This window comes from Gadus morhua, chromosome 1 (genome assembly GCF_902167405.1).
Source record: "Gadus morhua chromosome 1, gadMor3.0, whole genome shotgun sequence".
NCBI lineage: Eukaryota > Metazoa > Chordata > Actinopteri > Gadiformes > Gadidae > Gadus > Gadus morhua.
In genome coordinates, this window is record NC_044048.1 from 10560715 (window position 1) to 10581617 (window position 20903).

Consider the following 20903-nt stretch of genomic DNA (forward strand, 5'->3'; position numbering starts at 1 on the left):
GAAGCCAGCTCTTGAAAATTGCTTTAATGAAGACATGAAAAAAATCAAGACATCAAGTTCAACTGAAGCTGGTGTCTTTAATACCTTTGAATGAGCACTACAATTGAGAATATAGAAAGGCCTATATAGGACATTATACAATACCTGCTACAATAGTATCCTACTGATAGATTAAGATGACAAGTTCAAAAGTGTGAAATAAGTTTATAATGTGGGTTGTTTGGTCGTTTGCTTATTAAAAATAAACCGATCAATTTTCATACAAATACATGTAAAATGCAATCAATGTTAATTACAGCGTTGCACATTCATACAATTAATGAATCTATTGTTCAAATTCTGAAAAGGTTCTTCGCAGCTTGATAGGGAAATGAAAAAATAAATATTTATATGGTTGCATATTTTCAAGATGTACAGATCATCATGTATTTTGAAGCAAAAGCTTAGTAAACATGGTATATCTTAAACTCTAAATATCATGTTAAATATTATTAACGTCAATTTAGTTTTTTACCAAATTCATGTTTCAACCCCAGCTGCATCAAAGGCAATTTGCTCATCGCCTCATTCGGCGACAGATATTGACTTAATTTACATTTCTTTACATCTCGGGATTGTCACTTTAAGGACTTGACTAATAATAGACCAAACTTTAAATGTACTAATAAAATCATAACATAAATGCTTACATACCTAGATGTAACTGAGAAAACTAACAATATAAATAACTTAAATAAATAAATGAACTTTGGTCATAAAGAGAGAAACGCATATATACTTTAGTTCACTACAATAATCACAAAATGTGCAGATGTTGCGAAATTTTCGACAACAGCAAAATGCAATAAATAACAGATAAACACCTAAAGTCCACATTACCATTCAGTCCTGAGGAAATGAGTTAAAGTGCAACTATGCAGGAGTGAAGTCAGCCTCTCTTCCTAGTCTTCCTTGTAAAACCGCTTGTGGTTTACTGTGGCTGTGCCAGGGCCTGGCTGCCTTAATTGTGACAGGGCCTTCCTCTACCAGCCCGCTTTCTGACTTGCATCTTTTGGAGGCAACTGGTCCGGATCTTCTATGAAAGGACCTGCTGAGGGATGGAGAAGAAAAGTAACATGAAGTAGACCAATGCTCACCAAATGTACTTTTTATGACTACTTCAAAGATTTTGCCGAAGCAATTGTTACATATTAGTTTGAATAACACGTCTAGGGATACACATTGGTTTGAGTAAAATAAATGCTTGCTGGTTAAAGATTGTCCCGAAGTATAATAAAAATGTTAAACCAAATTTACGGTTTTGAAATTGCTGTGCTGTGTATCTGGTAAGCAGAATCCCAAAGCCTTCAATTAATGCAAGCAAAATCCCTCCCATCATGGCAGAGCCCATCATGGCAAAGGGTCCACCTAGAGACATAAACACAACATTGTCAACTGACAATTATTACTAGTATTAAATGTAGGGCAGTAGTATTAGTGCTTGTTGTTGTATGTGCATCTCGTTGCGTCTGGCAGCACTTACTCCGTGCTGCCAGGACGGCCCCAGTCATCGCTCCACTCGTGATGGAGTTCCAGGGGTCCTCTTTCCCTCTCAGACGTACCAAACCACAGTCAATAGTGGAGAAAAGCCCCCCCCAAACAGCAAAGCTGCCTGCAAAACACACCCCGGTAAGACCAGCCGGAATCAGCAATCTGTGACTGGTAAGCACTGAGTTGCAACTACAATATCATATTATGAAGAGAGGAAGAAGAAACAGATGGTTTTCACACAGAAAACACTCCTGCTCACCTCCAATCTGTGGAGCTCTTGTTCGTACAGCACTTACACTACCTTTCAGTCTGTGTCGCACACCCTGTATTGATACATACATAAATACAAATATGAGTTACATTTAAGCTAATTTATAGTGTGTGTGTGTGTGTGTGTGTGTGTGTGTGTGTGTGTGTGTGTGTGTGTGTGTGTGTGTGTGTGTGTGTGTGTGTGTGTGTGTGTGTGTGTGTGTGTTATTGTTCTGTAATTGTACTGTAATGTTTGGCAGGTGATAATAGGAAAGTTATAATGTTGCTTACCACAGGGGCATTGCGAAATCCCTTAATGACCTGGAATACGCCTCCACCGATTGCACCCATCGTGAAAGCACCCCCACAGTCATCCACTATCCTCCAGGGACTGAACAGATGTGGAGGAATGCAGAGGGGGAAATATCAACCGTAAACAAAACACAGCTGATAATCTAGACATACTACAATTATCATACATACTTTGATGGTTTATATGGAAGGTCATACAGTTCTTGTATATCAGGTTATATATTGTAAACAGATAGTCGTTGGAGTGACCTCCTCTAGGCACTAGGCTGTTTAACTCCATCATTGACCCTCCTACTACTAAGCTGTCTGGGCATCAGCTGGTTACTGTTGAGTTTTAGAATGAGTTTATTTGTTATATTTCCGATAAGATTAGAAATATGCGATTGAGATGCCAAGCAATGCACTGTATAGTTGTTCAAAGCAGAGACGGAATCTGACCTCTCAGCTATTACCGATAAAGGGAATGTTTCGTTCATACTTTACCAAGGTTCACGGGCATACTCCTCCATGTTTGTTGTCGTCAGGGATTGTGACGTCATCAACACGCGTCATGCGTTCGGCGAGCAGTGGGCATTCTACTCGACTTGATGTAAACTAAAGATCTATCTTACAGACATAAGGTATTCTTTAAATAATTTCTTGTTCACCCTTAACATTTCGGAGGGGGGGGGGGATAAGCAATTGTTGCATCCAAGAGGGATCTGTGTCTCAAACCAAACCGCACATTTCGTAATGCAATGTGTGTACGTTACTACATTCAGAATATTTATCTAAATAAACAGGGCTGTCCAAATCTAAAGTACAATCCGCAGTATTGGATTACATTAATCGATTATATATATATATGTATTTATCCTTATCTCCATGCATTAATGTATTAATCAACTCGTGTTATTGGAATGGATGCAACCTTTATTCTTTTCAGCCGAGTTTACCATACACTATTTGGTCTAAGGATGCCTCTACCTCCAGCATTGCTGGCTCGCTTGGCCAAGAGAGGGATTGTCAAACCATCAGAACAAGGTAACATTATCAAAAGAATAATCTATGTATCTTTATCATTGATGTCATATGTTGCCAATCACATTTCTTTCTTGAACAAATTCAGATGTAGATGAGGAGATCATTGCTGAGGACTATGACGACAACAACGTAGACTATGAGGCAACCAGACTAGAGAATCTGCCCCCAAACTGGTACAAAGTGTTTGACCCTATATGGTAAGTCAATCGTGGTACAGATCTGTTCAGATAACTTTATGAATGAAGAATTCTGTTCTTCCTATGGCTGCCATGTTTCTCTGGTCGGGATCTGGCCTTAATTAATCCTTTGTCCATTTACATGTTTTCTTACAGTGGACTTCCTTATTACTGGAATGTAGAGACGGATATGGTTGCCTGGTTATCCCCAAATGACCCAACTACCCTCATTACTAGAGCTGCCAAGAAACTAAGAGGTAGACATTGAAACCAATCGTAAATGTGCAGCTACGACTTGAGTTTCTTCTTTGTAATTAAAGGCTATTTTATCCTCTTCTTTTAGTAGATGTAGGTGCGGAGGAAAGAGTGGAGAAGCCATTTGAGAAGCCTGACAGAGAACCAGAGCGGGAGCGACCACCAGAGCGACAATGGGAGAGGGAGCGGGAGAGGGATGACGGCAGGGACCGAGAGAACAGAAGAAAGCCGAGGAGGGATGACGTTGCACCCTACAACAAAGGCAAACGAGGTGACGCAATCTACCGTTCTGTTACATTGGTATCAAAACTATCACTAGCATGATATATTTAGTCTGGAAGTGTGGCCTAACAATTGTTTCGTTTGGCCACTTGTTTTAGGGCGAAAGGACGACGAGCTGGACCCAATGGATCCAAGTGCTTACTCTGATGCACCAAAGTGAGGGCCAACTGCTTTCCTTAATCACCCCCCGCCCCATCCCATGAAGACTTCCGAGTAACTTTAAACCACTTCCTTTTCTCCTTCTTTCCAGGGGCAACTGGTCCACTGGCCTGCCAAAGCGGAATGAGGCCAAGACGGGTGCAGACGTGACGGCAGCGGGGCCTCTGTTCCAGCAGCGGCCCTACCCCAGCCCCGGGGCGGTGCTGAGGGCCAACGCAGCCAACCAACAGCCCAAGGATTCCCCATAACCCTCCGATGCATAACGCATACCTTCTTTTGGCTGTGGCCGCTGTACTCGTTTCTATCGACGTGTGAAATCCATACTTCTATTCTGAAATATGGGCACTAATAGAATACAGGGATTTGGATTGGGGACTGTAAATAAGGATTTATGAGGTGTGCATGTAGTCTAATGTTTATCATCAGTAGTTTACCTTATTTGTTAATACATTGAAATGTCTGGGTACCAGCTCATTTTTCTTTGTTTTTAAATGCGTTTTCATATAATAAAACATCTCTCCAAATGAAATTCATGATTTTATTATAAAAGTAAAATAGTTTAAGACAATATCACCAGATCCATCATTTTAAAACATGAAATTTGACTTATTGGAGGACGGGCTTGGGGAAGTGTGAACACTGATCAGAGAAGGGGACGAGGACTCAGTTGTCCACAGCCCCTATATAGTGACAGATGGTGTCATAGTCCAGGTTGAAGACCTCCTCCTCATATCGATCGAGCTGGACCAGAGCTTTGCTGCGGTCCCTGTCGCGCTGCAGAATGCGACCGACCTTAAAAACGACAAAAGGAATATTCAGACATTTGCTCTCGTCTCATCTACAAGTCTGACAAAGCTTCATTTTAACCAATCATGAAAGTGATGTCATCCACTCACCTGGCCTCGATGTTCACCGAGAACCACCATTACTGCATCAGAGTCGTTCTTTGGCACAATGGTCTCCAACATGGACTGTTTCACGTCTACAATGAAATAGTGAATAGTGAGTGGGGGTTCGTTAACAGGCTCAGGCATTCCGATAATGTAGATTCACTTAAAGAGTCAAGTTTAACAAACCTTCCAACAGTCTTCCTTCGTCAGTTCGACAAATACAGGTAGTCGGTGTCACAACATCTTCCACACGCATCTAATAAAACACCACCATGTATAGGAGTTTAATACACTGTTGACTAGAAAATCTGATCAATATGAGATCACTGCAGGTGCAACATAATATTAATGAGGAAAGGTTAACCAGGTAAGGGTAGTTTGATTAAGAGAGGCCATAGTGCTCTGTGGGTACCTTTGAGTTGTAGTACCGGCCCCCTTTGAAGGCTTTGTCTATAAAGCGCACTTTGAGGTCTCGCTGGAGCCAACATGGGACAGCTGGCAATTTCCGTGGCTCCTTTACTGCAGGCTTTTCTCTGAGGGGCCAAAGCATCAATGGGGTTCATTCAGTTACTCTTAGTAATGGAATGGTACCTTATTGTAATGCCAAGTCAATGCAGTATGCAATACGTCTTATATTTGTTATAATTTATTTACGTATTAATTTATCATGGCATGTAAAACAAACTGTATTGTACTGCCTCAAACAAGAGGAACACTTGTTTGCTTGCGATTATAAAATAAATGTATTATTGCTATGCTGAATTTAAAGAACAAGGATTGCAAGCACATTTCGTAAGTTACAGTTACTAGCTGAAAAGCATCATGGATCCATCTTCATGTTCAGTCACCTCTCAGGACTTGAATCTCTGTGTTTCCTTTTCCTCTCGTCTTTTCCTCTGTCCCGGTCTCTCTCTGAAGATTTGTGTTTGCTCCCCTCGTCAACATTACTCCTCTTTTCATCCTCTTTTCTCTTGCTCTCCTTCTCCTTCTCTTTCTCCTTCTCCTTGTGGGCTTTACCCAGACGGCCTAGAGGGAAATTAAAAGTTTTCAGTTTCTATCAAAGATAATGAAGAATGAAGCAAGCCGTGCCTGTCATAAGCAAATGAGGTATGCCAGATTAGATTCAGCTTTATTGCAGAGAACAAAACACCAAAATGTAGTAAGATTCCACCCAGATAGTGCAAGGCTGTTTGAAGTTCAGGTAAGGCTAGGAATATAATACCAACACACACATAGTCCAATGACAGTCACATTGTACAGTCCTATGAAATGTTTGCAAGACCCAAGTTAACAGACTTTAAACTAATCTTCTGGAGTGTTTCAAAATAATCACAACTAATAGTGACGTTTTCTATTATAAGATAAGATATCTTATGATAAGATAAGATATCTTATTATAATATACCTGAAATAATTCCTTCCTAATGAGTGCTCATTCAGTAAATCGTGTCACATAATATCTAATAGGCGTCACTCGGTACTCACTGAGATCCTTGCTGTTTCTTTCGTATTCTTTGCGGTCCACCAGTTTAATTCCGTATTGACTGATTGTGACGGTCTGCCCGCCGATGGCCAGCTTGACCACCACACGAGCGTTGTCAGGATCCACCCCTTCTATCTGCAGAGCATGTTCAACCCACACATTAGTAGCATGCAGGTCATAGGATAAATAATAATAATAATAATAATAATTGATCCGTTTTCTAAGTACTCAAAGAGCTACCAGGCACTGGTCTGCTTCAGAAAAACGGAGCTAGTCTTCAAATTGATGTACTTCCGCAGTAAAGTAAACATACAGCATGAGTAGTAAATGTGTCAACAGCTGCGAACAGACCCTGCGATGCATGCGTACCAACGGCTGTGACAAGAGAAAGGCGGGTTGGTATTGTCTCTTGGGAAATCCAATATTGTATATGGCCTCCCTTTATGAAGGGGTTGACGGTCAACCTGGTGCGTTCCAAGCACTTAACGGGATTGCTTCATCTTTGTTTTGAGGAGGCCAACCTCCTTTTAAGTGAATCATTTAAATTGTGCCCTCTCCATTTCTGTCACCACACCAAATGCCTGACTGTAAAGTGCTGACACTACACAACATACCGGTTCAAGAAAAGTGGCAATACAATTTTTATAATAGATAATATTGGCAGTACCTTCCCGTAGAGCTCTTTGTGTGCCCCGGACTCCACCAACACACAACCCCCAGGCCCCAAGACCAAGTCCTCCTCCTTCCCTGGCTCGTCTCCTGGCTTGGGGGTGCGTCGACGCCCCTTGGGCTCCAGGTCCCTTATCGCCGAACGATCGGCTCCAAGGCCTAACCCTTTCGGTCGAAGCTGGTGCTCAATAGGTTTCACGTTTCTGCATGGAATTACGGGGGGAGAGGTGTATTCAATCAATAAACAGGGGGCTTGAGGAATGCAGTCCGAGTAATGAATGCATAACTAACATCCCCGTTGTGCCAAGAAATTATGCGGGAGAGATTAAAGACATTTTAATTTCCCTTGGAAACAGTTGTACAGTTGAAAGTGCAGACAAAGGCGTTTTTTTTTTTAATGTATGGAGTACTGGCCTATGGTTTTCCATACGTGTATTGCTTTGTGTGACAGCCACAATCGTACATTTTGGAAGATGAATAGGAATAGTACTAACTGTTTAAACGTGCGCCCGATTCCTTCATCTTGGTTCCATCCCATTCCCTTCAACATAGCCAGACCATAGGCTTCAACAGGAACGCTTTCATAATCTGCGTCTGTGGACTGACAATACAAGATCAATACTGTTCTGCATGATTCACCACACAAATCCACAACTAGAGCTGCCGTTATTCCACCAAGTCTTTTGCCCGAAGAAGATACAAATGTAATTCCCACTTCTGCTCCATAAAACATTTCTGTTTGTGTTGTGTGCCGAGTGACAGCAAAAGAAACAGCTGATGCTGGTCTTTTCTGACCCCTTGGCTCCAGTCAGCCAGCCTCTGCAAGAGCTGACTAAGAGTCACCAGGCAGACGTGGCAGCCTGCACCCCGACTGTTGCTCTTGTTCAACTCCCCACTCTACTGCGGAGAACAGTTCTGCGGGAGGGATGCACTAAATGAGCCCAGGGCACCCGACCCCATTGCACCACTGTCAAACTGCCAAGTGCCCTGTCTGTTATGAGTGACGGGAGTAAGTAGGGGACAGTCGGACTCAGGAGGTCTTAAAAAAACACTGAGATAAACGCCTGGAGAACCACTGGTATCCAAGCATTCATTTATAAGTTCTTCGTACAAATGTGTCAACAGAAGAGAGAACGGTAGCTGTTCTGGTTAGAAAACATCTGCACATTGACAGTCAGAATTTTCATATGATTAAATAAATAGATGGAGCAAGTCGTGGGTCTATCTGCCATGTCTGCAAACACTTTGTCCACCAACTCTCTGAAATGTCTTAAACAATTGTTGGTTTCTAATTATAGTTATGATCACTTGAACTAAAAATAGTTGCCACAAGCTAGAATAGACAGACATCTTAGGTTGCTGCTTTGAATCCCCAAATAAACGCTCCCCTTTAGAACCATAACAAAATGTTTGCATGCCTAGTAACGAGCAAGCCTTCATTTTTCAGTAATATTAAAAGAATGGTCAACTTGAAGTTGTCTAGTAGGAACAGAAAGTGTATTTTGTTAACTTTTATGTTTTTGCTATAGAATGCATGAGAACCATATGAATGAATGAAAATGTATTAAAAAACTAAGTGGGGTGAGCACAAATAGCTGATAGCAGCTTATAGAGAACACGGTGTTGGTAGCCAAGCCATACAATTATAAAGAATTCAAAAAGCAGACCAGGATTCCCATATTAGCCAAGATGCCTTACTCACAATTCTCCCTGCATATACTTACAGATTCAGGTCGCAGATCAACTTTGACTTTGTCGCCATCCTCAAAACCTTGTGGGACCTGGTTTTGCATCAGCAGCGGGATGGAGAGGTTAAGGTCGGGCTGATGTCCATTCTGCCACTTCTCTTGCTGCCTCTGTGAGTCTAAAATAACGACATAAAAAAAATGTATTAGCATGGTTTCTTATACCATTACCTACTTTGATATACGATATAAGTATCCCCTACTTGTCCCTTCTCCACAAACCTTCAATAAGCTCTTTGACAGCCTGAGATTCAACAGAGCCATCTTCGAGTGGGACATGTTGTGGCTTGGCTTCATTTTTGTCGTCTCTGTTTGCTTTGTCCACTCGGTCACACCAGCGGTTCTTTTGGATGAGGGGAATGATGATCTCCTTCGGCTTATTAACTGGCTTTGTACTGAAACACAGACAACGCAGTGATTTAAAAATGAGAAACAACCAAGAAACGACGTTGACACTATTGCGATTTACCCACACTGACGTTTCAAAGCATTAGCGTCTTTATATGTATGAATTATAGTTGTGTAAGACGATCATTATGAAAGTAAAAGAGATCACGGTATAATAATGCACAAGATAAATCTCAAGATGCATTTGTCACGCAGTTAGCTAGCGCTAGCCTGGGTTGCGCACCTTAGCAGTTCTTTTCCATCGATTCCGGTCAAGTAATCCGTCTCCTCTTTCGTGATTGCATTGTCATTAGTCGGTTTAAATTTGTTAACCGTTTTAGAAAATCCAAAAGAAAAAGCTGCCTTTTTCTCCCCTTCAGAATCCCAAGACTTTGGTAGATTGGTAGCATCTCCGTGCGACTCCATGGTTGTTTGGGGACAGACAGGGCATATGTAGGCGAAATGTATTGTGGTAGTTGTAGTTTTCCATGTTAATAGTTTCATAGCTTCTAAGTCAATTATCACTACAACTCCCAATGCATTGCGTGATCCTATCCCATCCCAGCAGAACCCCACTAGATCAGTATAAAAGCTTTGATATAGAGATAATAACACACAACTATTTTAGTTTTCTTCATTTAATCATACACAAGGAACTAGATAGCCAATTGAACATTGAGCACATCTACACCAAGTTCATATGAAAATATGAAGTTTTGCAGGCGAAAATATGTGCTATAATAACATAAGACGTGTTTTTTTGTGTAACAAATATTAAGTATGTTGCGTAGATTACGACGAGTATCGTAATTTCCACGGAAGTGGTGGTAGGGTAAAGGCCTACATGTTTAAGTCTACCTGTTCTAAAATTTCCGCCGTGCAAAAAGTGATGCTCAGGTAAACTACAAAATAGGGGCGGTACTTTTAACTCTTCATTCCCTCCCCTACATGCATCCAAACTTCCCATTAGCCGATCATTAGCCATAATAATGTTGCTTTGTTACTAAAGTGCCTAAGGTGACGAGATCACAGTCCTTCCATACGTTCTGGACGGCATAGCCAACCCTGATTCCTTATCTACAACAAACTGACCATCACGTCATTTTGTCTGCAGTAGTTCTCTAACTGGTTAAATCCATTTTTTTTTTACCGACAAAATCATTTGCTTGATCAATTAGTCTTCATTATATATTGACACATGTTCCCGGTGTCTGCTAAATGAACTGCAACATTTGCTTAAAAGAAGAAAGTGGGATATCTTGTCGAGGAGAAGGGCAGACATGCAGGTGAGCAATTGTAACATGCAATAGCACAGTGTCATTCTAACTCAATTTGCACTAGGTATTAACAACAAACGAACACCAAAACATGCAATCCACTTCTGACGTGTGCCTACAGATATCCACTTTGTTGTATTGCTTACAGCGATGCGTCCGCCTGCGATTTATAGAGCTAACGCTGTCAGATCTGCACGACCGTTTTTTTTTCTCCCCTCTTCCAGACCACCACGGGTCTGGTGCTCAGAGCATCCTTCACTAGTGTCCACGTTATCCCACTAGCGGGCACATCGCGCCTGACTTTCTCCGTGCTGGAAATATCAGTCTCAATGATCATAGCTTCGTTTGTTCATATAATCACTTGCATTTACTCGTCCTGTCATTCCACCCGGGTCAATGTATATAGACGCGTTTAAACGGATCCTCTTCGAAAGGCTGAATTGCTTGAAAAGAATGTGTGTATGTCAACGACAAGGCAGGTCAGTATTTTGCCTTTATACAAGACATTTGAGAATGTGTTGTTTTGTGTAACCTTGGCGAGTAACACGGGGTAGAGAGAGAGACGGGGGAGAATGTGGGTTTGTGTTGATGGTTGGTCACACGTATAGGGGTGCATTCACGCATAGGAGTGTACTTATTTTATTTTTTTTTCAACTTTTATGCATCAGCCCTTTTCGGCTGCTTTGACGGTCGGTGATAAATTAAGCCAATTTTGAAAATTGTAAAGATACATTTGAGATTCTTTATTGTGCTTTTAAGATATTTTGAAATTATAGCACCGGAATCTCTACGCTATTGCATATTTACGTTGATATTTAATGTAAACAAATGCACATGCATTGCACTCGTTTCGTAGTATTGAAGAAATTATGTTGCGTACATTTAAGTGACTTGCAAAAATGGCATTGTAATTTGCAGGTGCGTGTGTGTTTTTGTGTGTTTTTGTTTGTGTGTGTGTGTGTGTGTGTGTGTGTGTGTGTGTGTGTGTGTGTGTGTGTGTGTGTGTGTGTGTGTGTGTGTGTGTGTGTGTGTGTGTGGGAGGGTGGGTCGGTGCATGTGGTGTGTGTGCTGTGGACAGGAGGAAGTACAGCTGCTGTGTTGGTGCACGCACACGTGTGGCCGTCTTGCACATTCTGTGTGGTTCAGAGCTGAAATCCATGTGTGTGTGTGTGTGTGTGTGTGTGTGTGTGTGTGTGTGTGTGTGTGTGTGTGTCTGTGTGTCTGCCCACCACTGTTATTGTTGGGTGTGTCCCTATTTTGACGTGATTGACGTGCGACCCTGAACCCGTGCACAGCAGACCGCTGTGTGTTTGGGAGCGTGTCAAGGTTATGGACTCTTATTATAAATCATTAATTAAGTGACGGCGAAGGAGAGTCACGTGGCACGTGTGGAGAGAGACATCTGCCTGTTTGTGACTGTCCACAAAACAATACACACACACACACACACTCACACTCACACTCACACTCACACACATACACATACACATACACACATACACACACCCTCTGACCACGGGGCTGGGTATAATTGGTGTGCCCAGTACTCACTCTGTACTGTGATTATAAACTAAGCCTTTTGGGTCTCATTCTCTCCATTTGTCCTCTTTTGATCCCGCTCCTCAACCTAAATTTGAACCAGCTGTGAGTGGAAATGCGCGTCCGCGTATTAACATTAATCCACTTTATCTCCTAATGAGCGGCAAAGATGAAGCCGGCCACGCTTTTTTTTTTCTACTCTCGTGGCATTAACACGCGCCATGCCGGAGCTGTTGATTGTCTGATTATGCACCTCTTGTGTCCTTCACGTTCATGCATATTCATGCTGCCGTTTTAAGGTGTGGTTTGAACACAGAAGGAGGCTGGCTGAGAGTGTAAAGGGGTGGTCACAGGGCTTGGGGGGTGATGGTGGGGGTGGTGGTGGTGGTGGTGCCGCTGGTGAGGGGTGGTGGTGAGTGGGGGCGGGGCGGGGGTCTGTGGCGTTGGAGGGGGATCAGCAGTTTACCCTTGACGAGTCAGAGATGTGGAAGAATGGTTCTTCTCCCCATCTGTGGACCGAACCTTTGCACCCAGCCGCCATCATTTCCGTTGTCTCCGCCACTACTCTACTCCATTAGTTCTTTCTCTCATATGCTCCCTCTGTCTCTCTTTCTTGCTCCCTCTCTTGCTCCCTTTCTCTCTCACGCTGTCTCTCTCCCTCACCCTCTCTCTCTCTCTCCCTGTCTCTCACTCTCTCTCTGCCTCTCTCTCTCCCTCTCCCTATCCCTCTCTCTCTCCCTCTCTCTCTCTCTCTCTCTGTCTCTCTCTCTGCCCATACTGGACCCGATGCCACTGCGACCAACGGGGGTGTGATGATGATATCCTGCGCATCCTTCAATCCAATTCGTCCAAGGCTGCGTTCGGCAGTTAGACTGAAGCATCCAGGGGAAAATCGACAACAAATCAATAATCCTGTGTGAACTAACAACCTCTAGGTGACATCTTTTTCTGACGTGTCAGGGAGGCCTAGAAAGTGTGTGTGGCGTCCCAGAGTCAGATCTGAGCGGGACGACCGGGATCAATATCAGGTGTTGAGACAGGCTCTGGGAGGGAGCCAGGGTCACCTTCAACCATTCCCCCTGAATCAGCAGTATCTCTCACTTACACCACCTCCAGCACGCACGCACAAGCATGCACCTGTGCACGTACACGTACACACACACACACACACACACACACACACACACACACACACACACACACACACACACACACACACACACACAAACACATGCAGTTGCTTGCATACACACACACTCACACACACACACACACACACACACACACACACACACACACACACACACACACACACACACACACACACACACACACACACACACACACACACACACACACACACATGCAGTTGCTTGCATACACACACACTCACACACACAGACACACATACACACAAGCTTGTGCAAGCATGCACATACATTTATGCATGCACATGCAGGCATTCATGTACACAACCACGCACACACTCTCAAACAACCATGTATTGCACAGTTTATGGTACTGTGACCTTGCAAAAAATACTTTCATGCTATTGTGAGCCAATATACAACCTCTACTTCTTCATGAATAATAGATTCCTCAACGATACCTTCACCCCTAAAACCCCCTCACTTGGTTTGGCTTCTCCCTATATCTCAGTCCTTTCTTTGATGACCGGTCTGAAGGGCTTTCTGTTCAGTCATCTGATTAGCGTGCCCTCCTCTCCTGTGTTTCCCCGTGTCATCCTCCCGTATCTAACATCTTTGTTAAGAAGCTCAACGTGTCGCCTCTCTGTTGAATTAAAGCACGACTGCGTGTTACACAAGAGCTCCTCTCTGAGCTCAGCCTGGGCTGTAATGCCTCCTGACACACCAGGTGAGAGAGAGAGAGAGAGAGAGAGAGAGAGAGAGAGAGAGAGAGAGAGAGAGAGAGAGAGAGAGAGAGAGAGAGAGAGAGAGAGAGAGAGAGAGAGAGAGAGAGAGAGAGAGAGAGAGAGAGAGAGAGAGAGAGAGACGACCTGTTGGGTGGATCCTCCTCATAAGAACTGAGGTATATGATGAGAAGCGAGGGCTGAACCACGTAACGCACCACATGGTAGAACCCGGCCACACGTGAGGTTAAAGCCCACTGCTCTGCTCATGTGTACTGCACTTCCACCGCTGTTCTGTACTGTAGAAGAAGAGTGAATATTCAGCCGGCTAGCCTTCTTTAATCTTCCACCATATTTTACGCACCCACTTAATGTCATGTTGGGTATGCTAATATGTTCAGAACCACAGCGACAAATAAAAAAACAAGAAATGGCAATGCAATTTATTAATGCTGTGTAGTGTGCATGAAATATGCATTTGTGTGCAGCTATGTCATGACTTTTTGTGTGTTGCGCGAGCCTGATTGTGTTTGTGTGTTATGTTATGAAAGAGGAAGTGATTGTGTTTGTCTGTGTGAGTGTGTTTTCATCCATAAGCATGTCTTCTTTGATTTTTAAATCGGCCACTGCTCTCTGTTTACATTGAGCACACATGTGCCCTAGATATGCAAGTGACCCCCCCCCCCATGAGCGTCCAACTGCTTTTTGTAAATATTCAACGGCTAAGGTCAGGGGGAAAGATGCTGATTACGGTGGCACTCTGGGAATGTTCATTTGCATCTCTTGTCTCTCTCAAAAAAAAGTGTATTGGATTAGTTGCAATGAATTTCTGTCACTGTAAATGAAGATGCTTAACTTGGCTGCACTCCAACACGAACCACGGAAGGGCAGTGGAATATTATCCAAAGTTTTCCCCCAATGCACGTAAAAGTTAAGAGAGGAGCTTAATGCTGCTCTTCAACCAGTTGGCTGGGGGGTTCAATGCATTTTGACACTTCAAAACACGGATACCCTTACATTAGCGACCAGTGACCCTTAGAAGTTTACATATAATCTTATGTTTTACAAAATATTAACTATGGATTCACAGGTTTAATATGATGAGTTTCATACATTTAAATTGCTTTCCTTCATATATGTCTTACACTACCAATATCGCTCACAGTGAATAGCTGAGATCCTTATTAGCTTCATGTTAGATATTAATTTAGTGCCATTGTTTGAGGGCAGACAGAACAGCAGGTTTTTATCCATGCCAGTCACACACTGGCTGACAAAACAAGTGCATCAATATCCACTGAATTTCACTTTTGAAAATGGCAAACTCTGTGTCCTGAATCTTAAGTGCTTGTGCACAAAATAGGAAACGCCCGTCTAGCCAATAATGTTATGCTGAATTAATTGCTCATTTTAATTATGATATGCCAATTAATTAGAGAAAAGAGACTGTAGACATGTACATCTGTTTTGGTAGGAGAGGGGTTGTGTGTGTTTGTGTGTGTGTGTGTGTGTGTGTGTGTGTGTGTGTGTGTGTGTGTGTGTGTGTGTGTGTGTGTGTGTGTGTGTGTGTGTGTGTGTGTGTGTGTGTGTGTGTGTGTGTGTGTGTGTGTGTTTTTGTAATTGCTGGACTAAAGGCCCCCGGAGTAATCTCAAATTCTATTACATCACATCTGCACATATATTGCATAATTTTTTACTGCGGTTATATATATTGATTGGTTTTTCTATGAAATGGCAGCTGATAATAAAAGACTCCTTATAATATCATATAAATTGAAAGTGCTTTCCATTGTGTTTAATACAAAATGCAGCTTTTCTTTCTACATAGAAGTTGGGATTAAGTTTGCTGTGGTCATAGTTGATCATGTCAGCTTTAGATCAGAGTTACATTAGATGTGGATGAATCCAGATTGACATCAGGAACCCCAAGAGAATAACTAGACTTGACAGTCAGCTGATTTCATCACAAAAGCTTCTCCCAGATTCGGGGAGCCGGCTCTGAGTGTATTGTGAATGGATTAAAGGAATATGGGGATCGCAGAATCCAATTGTGTTATGGTGCCCATGTTATTATATTTTGAATGGAAAAGTTCAGCTCAGCCCATGCAGCTCCTCGTCGTCCTGATTCCAGATGGACCTCCTAAACCTCACTTCTCCTTCCAACCCTGTAGGAGCCTCCATCCTCTGGATTCAATTAACCTTCATATTTATTTCTGATTTTGGCCTACGCTCAAGGATGCTCTCCTAGCCAATGTCACGCACTATTCCCTGGTGGAGCTGGACTCTCTCGTCTGGCTGCAGCGCCTGAGGGTGCAACTTACAGAGTATGCATCTTACTTATGGGAAAGCATCTGGGCCACAAAGGTGGCCACAGTCGGGGTTAGCTGCAGATGTCGTTTTTTAGTATCGTGAAGGTATTCATTTGGTCACCTCAAATTATTTGCTTGGAAGGCCTCTTGTCAGATTTACAAAACGTGTTAGCACACCATTTTGTTTACTTTTGTTCATTCATTGTATTAGTATAATGCTTAGAAATCGTGTCATCATTCATTAGTTTATTTTCATATCAGGATTAGTTCTTGGCTTATTTATAAATGAATAGTGATACACAGAGATCATTGAATGTACTTTATATCGAAATATACAGCAGGTCTTGGAGAGTGTAAGTAAACGAAGAAAACAGTAATTCATCTATGTACAGCTATATATATAGCGAAGCTTTAAGTATAGCCACCGGACCCATTGCTATTGCCCTTCACATATAGCTATGGTTTGAAGTTACACTTTTAAGCCTGAATCACAAGGGGAAGAACCAGGGCAGATCACTGGAGAGAAGGAAGTCTGTGAAACAGGATATGTATCGGTCAGCTCTTCCCTGGACGAAAGGTCAATGTTTCAGTAGTGTCTTCTTCATTATATAGGGTCGGATATCCTTGAATCAGTGTATTGTGTTCTTCTGACAGATGCAATTCATTTCTGCTCGGTGTGATTGCTTCCCGTTTACATTTGAAACAGGAGCTTTGGTCAGGGTCATCATCTCAGCCGGATGTGGATTTTATCCAAGCCTGGTCCGAGTGATGTCGACAGATGAGCAGCCAGAGGGGTTCATTCTAACTCTACCTGGCGTGCTAAACACAGATTCGACTCTTGTTGTTTTTCCCATGCCAAGGAGAAGCCTTGTATCAGCAACGCCAAGTGGATGCACGAGACACTGCTTCAAATCCATGTTGAATATAAGTCGGTCCACATCAAAAGCCGCTGGACCGCTGTCAAATGTCTGCACACGTGATGCATGCTAATGCTGATGCTTCCCCTTAATGCTACGCTGTGGGCCGCCAAGTTCAGAGCACGGAGCGGAAAAACAGCGTTGCCCAGCACGCCAGCCCTCGACCAGTCCATCCAGCTACGCCACATCCGCTGCAAACGTTTCCCACCAACCAGCTGAAGCCCCTCCTCTAGTATCTACGATGACACATGAATACGGTTTATGAGGATAACAGCGAGCCCTTTCTCCCACTGATCACACAGTGCCGTCCGGCTGGGGCACGGCGCTGGTGTTGTGAATACAGTGTGCGGGGCTGGGGGGGGGGGGGGGTTTGTTGACTCAACAACAGAGGAGGGATGGAGGGGGTGGTGCCGGTGGTGGTGGTGGTGGAGGACAGGAGGGTCCAGCCGGTGTGACAGGCTGTGGCTCATTAAACCCCCCCGCCGCACACAGGAGGTCAACAACACAAACTGCCACACATTATTACAAACTTCTCTGTTGAAAACGCAACCGGACGGGAAGCGATTACACACAACGCGGACGATGCAAATGTGAACTGAACTTAAGAGGTCACGTAAATACCGTCGCAGGTCACCGGTTTATATATTTTTAGCATTTTAAGCATCTGGTCAAAATGCCAGGAAGATTGAAAATCTTTGGGTAAATCCTATCAGAGATGAAGGCCTGGTGGAAATATTGTTTGGATTAAAGAAGAACATGAATATAAGTGCTTTGTTTGTTTGTGTTCTGCCATTTTGTTTGGTGTTGTTGGTGTTGTTTGTGTGTGTGAGGTCAGCTGGCTTTTGGAAGCAGGTCGACTATGTTGGGGCAGAAGGCTTCACAGTTGGAGCAGAGAGAACTGGGACTCCGCACAGCCAGGTAGAGATAAAGGGATAAGCGTAATCTCAGGTTGGAACATACTGGTGTTGGAAGGTACTTCAATGTTTCATAGCCCTAGTTTCCTCCGGTTAAACGTGGAGTTGAAAGGCTTTGAAAAATCTTTTTGACACGAGACTCGTTAAACACACTTGAGAGAATGCAGACGATTACTGTTTTTCCTTCTGGTTTGTTTTTCCTTCTGGTTTGTTTTGTCTAGTGTTGTGTTTTTGAGTATTGTGTGTTGAGACAACGGGCTGCGCCGCTCGCACACTCTGACTCACGTCGCCTGCCCTTGATTCCTGCAAGGTTAAACGCATGACTCCATCCCTAACCTCAGGCAATGTGGCGCCTCTATATCTGACCAAGACCCTTCCTCCCACCCTCCTGTCTCCCTATGTTTTCAATGCCTTATGCTCTTTCTCTCTCTGTCTCTCTCTTTGTCTCTCTCTCTTTGTTTCTCTCTCTCTCTCTTTTTCTCTCTCTCTTTTTCTCGTTCTTACTCACACTCTCTCTCTCTCTCTCTCTCTCTCTCTCTCTCTCTCTCTCTCTCTCTCTCTCTCTCTCTCTCTCTCTCTCTCTCTCTCTCTCTCTCTCTCTCTCTCTCTCTCTCTCTCTCTCTCTCTCTCTCTCTCTCTTTGTCTCTCTCTCTTTCCTGCTCTCCTCTCTCACCCCCCCCTCCATTCTCTTTGTCCCTCTCTTATTATTGCTTCCTTTATCGCTCTCGAAAGGCAAAAATACCCAATCACGCACAATCTATCAATACTCAAGATCTTTGTTTTTTGTACAATACGTTGTGTAACTTTTTGGCCGACTCTTGCACATTAATCATTATAAAGGCGTACTCCTGGATCATGTCGGCTCCTTTCCTGGCCGAGGCAGCAGCGAGGAGCCCTCTCTTGGCCTGTAGTACTACAGGGGGGAGTGTTGTAGACAGGGGATCTCTGTCAGCTCAAGCCTGTCTCCTGGTCAGTCAGCTAGAACGGCTTAGGTGTATCCGGTCATCCTGGGACCATTCGTACTGCTTTTATTAGACCCTCACTGGAAAAAGACCCATGGGGTGATTTTCAGCTGCTTGATATGCCTGGCTCTGTGTACCCTCCCTCCTAGCCTCCTTAGTGCCTTCCTTACTGTCATACCTCCTTCCTTCCTTCCATACTTCCTTTTCATCCTTCCATGGGTGTTCATTTCCTTACACCAATCTTCCTTACCTCTTCCTTCTATCTTTCCTATTTTACACCCTTCCTTTCTGTCATTCTTCCTTCTTTATCTCTTTCTTCCTTTCCTCATACCCTCCTTAAATGTTTGCTTCCTTCTTTTCTTTGCAGCTCCTTTCTGTCCTTCTTTCCTTCCTTCCTCGTCTCATGAGTCTTCACAATGGCGTCCTAGGCCTGAGTCATCCTAGTGACCACGACCACAACTGGAGGAATACGTAAATGCTAACGTTCAGCAGGCATCCTCAATCAATGACAATGATCATTGGATTTTTCATGCATTTTAAGCAGGCGGAGATCGAGCACCAATTCCATACATTTAAAATAAGACAGCCGTGGAACTCAGCAGGTTTAAAGTTCCTGTTCATTTGTTACCCTGCGGTTGTGACACCTTCCTGTCCCGGCGTGTATGATGTCGCTCTCGGTAATGATTCAGCTGCCTTGTTAGTTCCATCCTCTCCTGTGCGATTGAAGATACGTCTCAATGCGTCGCCGTGGGTTTATATGAATACATTACATCAGTCTTCGCAAGGGCAAGCAAAATGAACCTGAGGGGATGTATGTGTGTGTGTGTGTGATACTTTAAGCAGAACAGGGTATATCAGCCAGCCTTGCTGTAATTAACTGTTGTTATTTAAAGAGCTGAATCTGTTGTTTTTAATTTTTGGAGGATATTAGTGTAAAATATTGAACACGGGACACATTTGTGTCCTTAATGTAATGAGAAATTCGCTATTGAGGATTTTTGTTATGATTTGCTTTGACCGTATAAATCTTCTCCCCTGCCCTGCAGCTCGTTTGCCATGTCTAAGACGGCCGTGAGGAAGCTGCACTGGCACTCAAAGTTGAAGGACAGCTTCGTGCCCCTGGTGGGGTCTTCGGCCGACCTGGGCGTGGCCATTGGTGGAGGAGCCGACTACGCAGAGTTCCCATTCGTCACCTCGGCTCCGGGGGGCGGGCTCACGGTGGGCGATGTGATCCTGGAGATCGGAGGCACCCCGGTGCTGGGGATGACGCTGGGAGACGTGCGGGGGGTCCTCAGCTCCTGTCCCCACCCCGTACGCATCAAGACGGTGTCGCCCGGTAGGTGGGAGCCCTCGGTGCATAATGGACGCCCTCCTCTGACTCCCTCTGTGCCATCTGCAATATAAACACACAACTAAGAAGAACGACAAGAGTGTAAGCCAGTGTCTGGGGAGACCTTTAAAAAAAAAAAAAGGGGGAATTCAATAAAAAGTGACAAAGATAAATGAAAATGGTGGAAAGTGTTTCACCCTTTTATGGCCCCCTTTAAGCAGCAGGGTAAAGTAAGTTCCTGTTGCTCAGATTTGAACCGTAGGTAGTTTTTATTTATGAGTGTGGCAGAACCTGCATGGTGACTGTATATTCACTTGACTAGTTGGGTCTATACTGCTGCACTGCCATACCTAAATCTAACGGACCCACAATTTATGTCATGAGCTGCATCAGTGTTTTTTCTACTTTTGAAAAGGGTCCATTGGGCAGGGGAGATCCTTTTAGTGTTATTATCTTAGAAAAAAATGTAATGTTAAACGTGTTACTAATAATAGTAACAATAGTAATAATAATAATATACAGCTTCCAACCGATTCCCTTGCGTTCATCCCGACCACTGTGTTATTGTGGCCTAGTTTGTGTCTTTTTCTGTTCACTGACAGCACATGAATCAGATGCGACCCTG

General features: G+C 43.5%; 4 protein-coding genes across 7 annotated transcripts in view; 2 read left to right on the top strand and 2 right to left on the bottom strand.

Moving 5' to 3' along the window:
• Positions 1-57: 57 nt before the first annotated feature.
• Positions 58-2681, bottom strand: LOC115550400 (mitochondrial import inner membrane translocase subunit Tim17-B). Of its 3 annotated transcripts, none has more exons than XM_030365403.1 (6): positions 2575-2680; positions 2071-2170; positions 1790-1853; positions 1523-1651; positions 1297-1407; positions 58-1087 (listed from the first exon to the last, which is right to left on the bottom strand). In XM_030365403.1, the coding sequence occupies exons 1-6, from the start codon at positions 2628-2630 to the stop codon at positions 1023-1025; spliced, it is 525 nt and encodes a 174-aa protein (XP_030221263.1). In that variant the 5' UTR covers positions 2631-2680; the 3' UTR covers positions 58-1022. The 3 variants fall into 3 exon arrangements, with proteins under 3 accessions (XP_030221263.1, XP_030221254.1, XP_030221244.1); XM_030365394.1 differs by having other exon boundaries at positions 58-1090; XM_030365384.1 differs by lacking the exon at positions 58-1087 and having other exon boundaries at positions 1098-1407; positions 2575-2681.
• pqbp1 (polyglutamine binding protein 1) lies at positions 2591-4515 on the top strand. Of its 2 annotated transcripts, none has more exons than XM_030365369.1 (7): positions 2591-2711; positions 3017-3114; positions 3200-3311; positions 3447-3547; positions 3637-3816; positions 3926-3983; positions 4078-4515. In XM_030365369.1, exons 2-7 carry the CDS (start codon positions 3048-3050, stop codon positions 4232-4234), a joined length of 675 nt encoding a protein of 224 aa, XP_030221229.1. In that variant the 5' UTR covers positions 2591-2711; positions 3017-3047; the 3' UTR covers positions 4235-4515. The 2 variants fall into 2 exon arrangements, with proteins under 2 accessions (XP_030221229.1, XP_030221220.1); XM_030365360.1 differs by having other exon boundaries at positions 2593-2711; positions 3634-3816.
• Positions 4505-9626, bottom strand: gpkow (G patch domain and KOW motifs). The gene is made up of 11 exons (XM_030365345.1): positions 9405-9626; positions 8996-9168; positions 8753-8892; positions 7523-7629; positions 7027-7231; positions 6362-6494; positions 5725-5902; positions 5289-5409; positions 5063-5132; positions 4883-4968; positions 4505-4778 (listed from the first exon to the last, which is right to left on the bottom strand). The coding sequence occupies exons 1-11, from the start codon at positions 9584-9586 to the stop codon at positions 4650-4652; spliced, it is 1524 nt and encodes a 507-aa protein (XP_030221205.1). The 5' UTR covers positions 9587-9626; the 3' UTR covers positions 4505-4649.
• A 939-nt stretch (positions 9627-10565) lies between these two features.
• The window catches only part of magixb (MAGI family member, X-linked b), a 39587-nt gene continuing 29249 nt past the window's right edge, over positions 10566-20903 (top strand). Inside the window, exons 1-2 of the mRNA XM_030365415.1 lie at positions 10566-10916; positions 19995-20284. Of these exons, the coding sequence (XP_030221275.1) occupies positions 10834-10916; positions 19995-20284 (373 nt within the window). The 5' untranslated portion in view covers positions 10566-10833. The remainder of the gene's footprint in view (positions 10917-19994; positions 20285-20903) is intronic.

What these genes read in the sequence shown, in the direction of transcription:
- pqbp1 (XM_030365360.1), top strand. Translation starts at nt 3,048, where the DNA reads ATGCCTCTACCTCCAGCATTGCTGGCTCGCTTGGCCAAGAGAGGGATT. An exon ending in CTACAACAAAGGCAAACGAG is followed by an intron (nt 3,817 to 3,925) that starts GTGACGCAATCT and finishes CACTTGTTTTAG; the next exon opens with GGCGAAAGGACGACGAGCTG. An exon ending in GCTTACTCTGATGCACCAAA is followed by an intron (nt 3,984 to 4,077) that starts GTGAGGGCCAAC and finishes CCTTCTTTCCAG; the next exon opens with GGGCAACTGGTCCACTGGCC.
- LOC115550400 (XM_030365384.1), bottom strand. Translation starts at nt 2,630, where the DNA reads ATGACGTCACAATCCCTGACGACAACAAACATGGAGGAGTATGCCCGT. An exon ending in GAGTATGCCCGTGAACCTTG is followed by an intron (nt 2,171 to 2,574) that starts GTAAAGTATGAA and finishes ACATCTGTTCAG; the next exon opens with TCCCTGGAGGATAGTGGATG. An exon ending in GATTTCGCAATGCCCCTGTG is followed by an intron (nt 1,854 to 2,070) that starts GTAAGCAACATT and finishes GTATCAATACAG; the next exon opens with GGTGTGCGACACAGACTGAA.
- gpkow (XM_030365345.1), bottom strand. Translation starts at nt 9,586, where the DNA reads ATGGAGTCGCACGGAGATGCTACCAATCTACCAAAGTCTTGGGATTCT. An exon ending in TGTCAAAGAGCTTATTGAAG is followed by an intron (nt 8,893 to 8,995) that starts GTTTGTGGAGAA and finishes TCGTTATTTTAG; the next exon opens with ACTCACAGAGGCAGCAAGAG. An exon ending in AGAGATTCAAGTCCTGAGAG is followed by an intron (nt 5,410 to 5,724) that starts GTGACTGAACAT and finishes TTGGCCCCTCAG; the next exon opens with AGAAAAGCCTGCAGTAAAGG.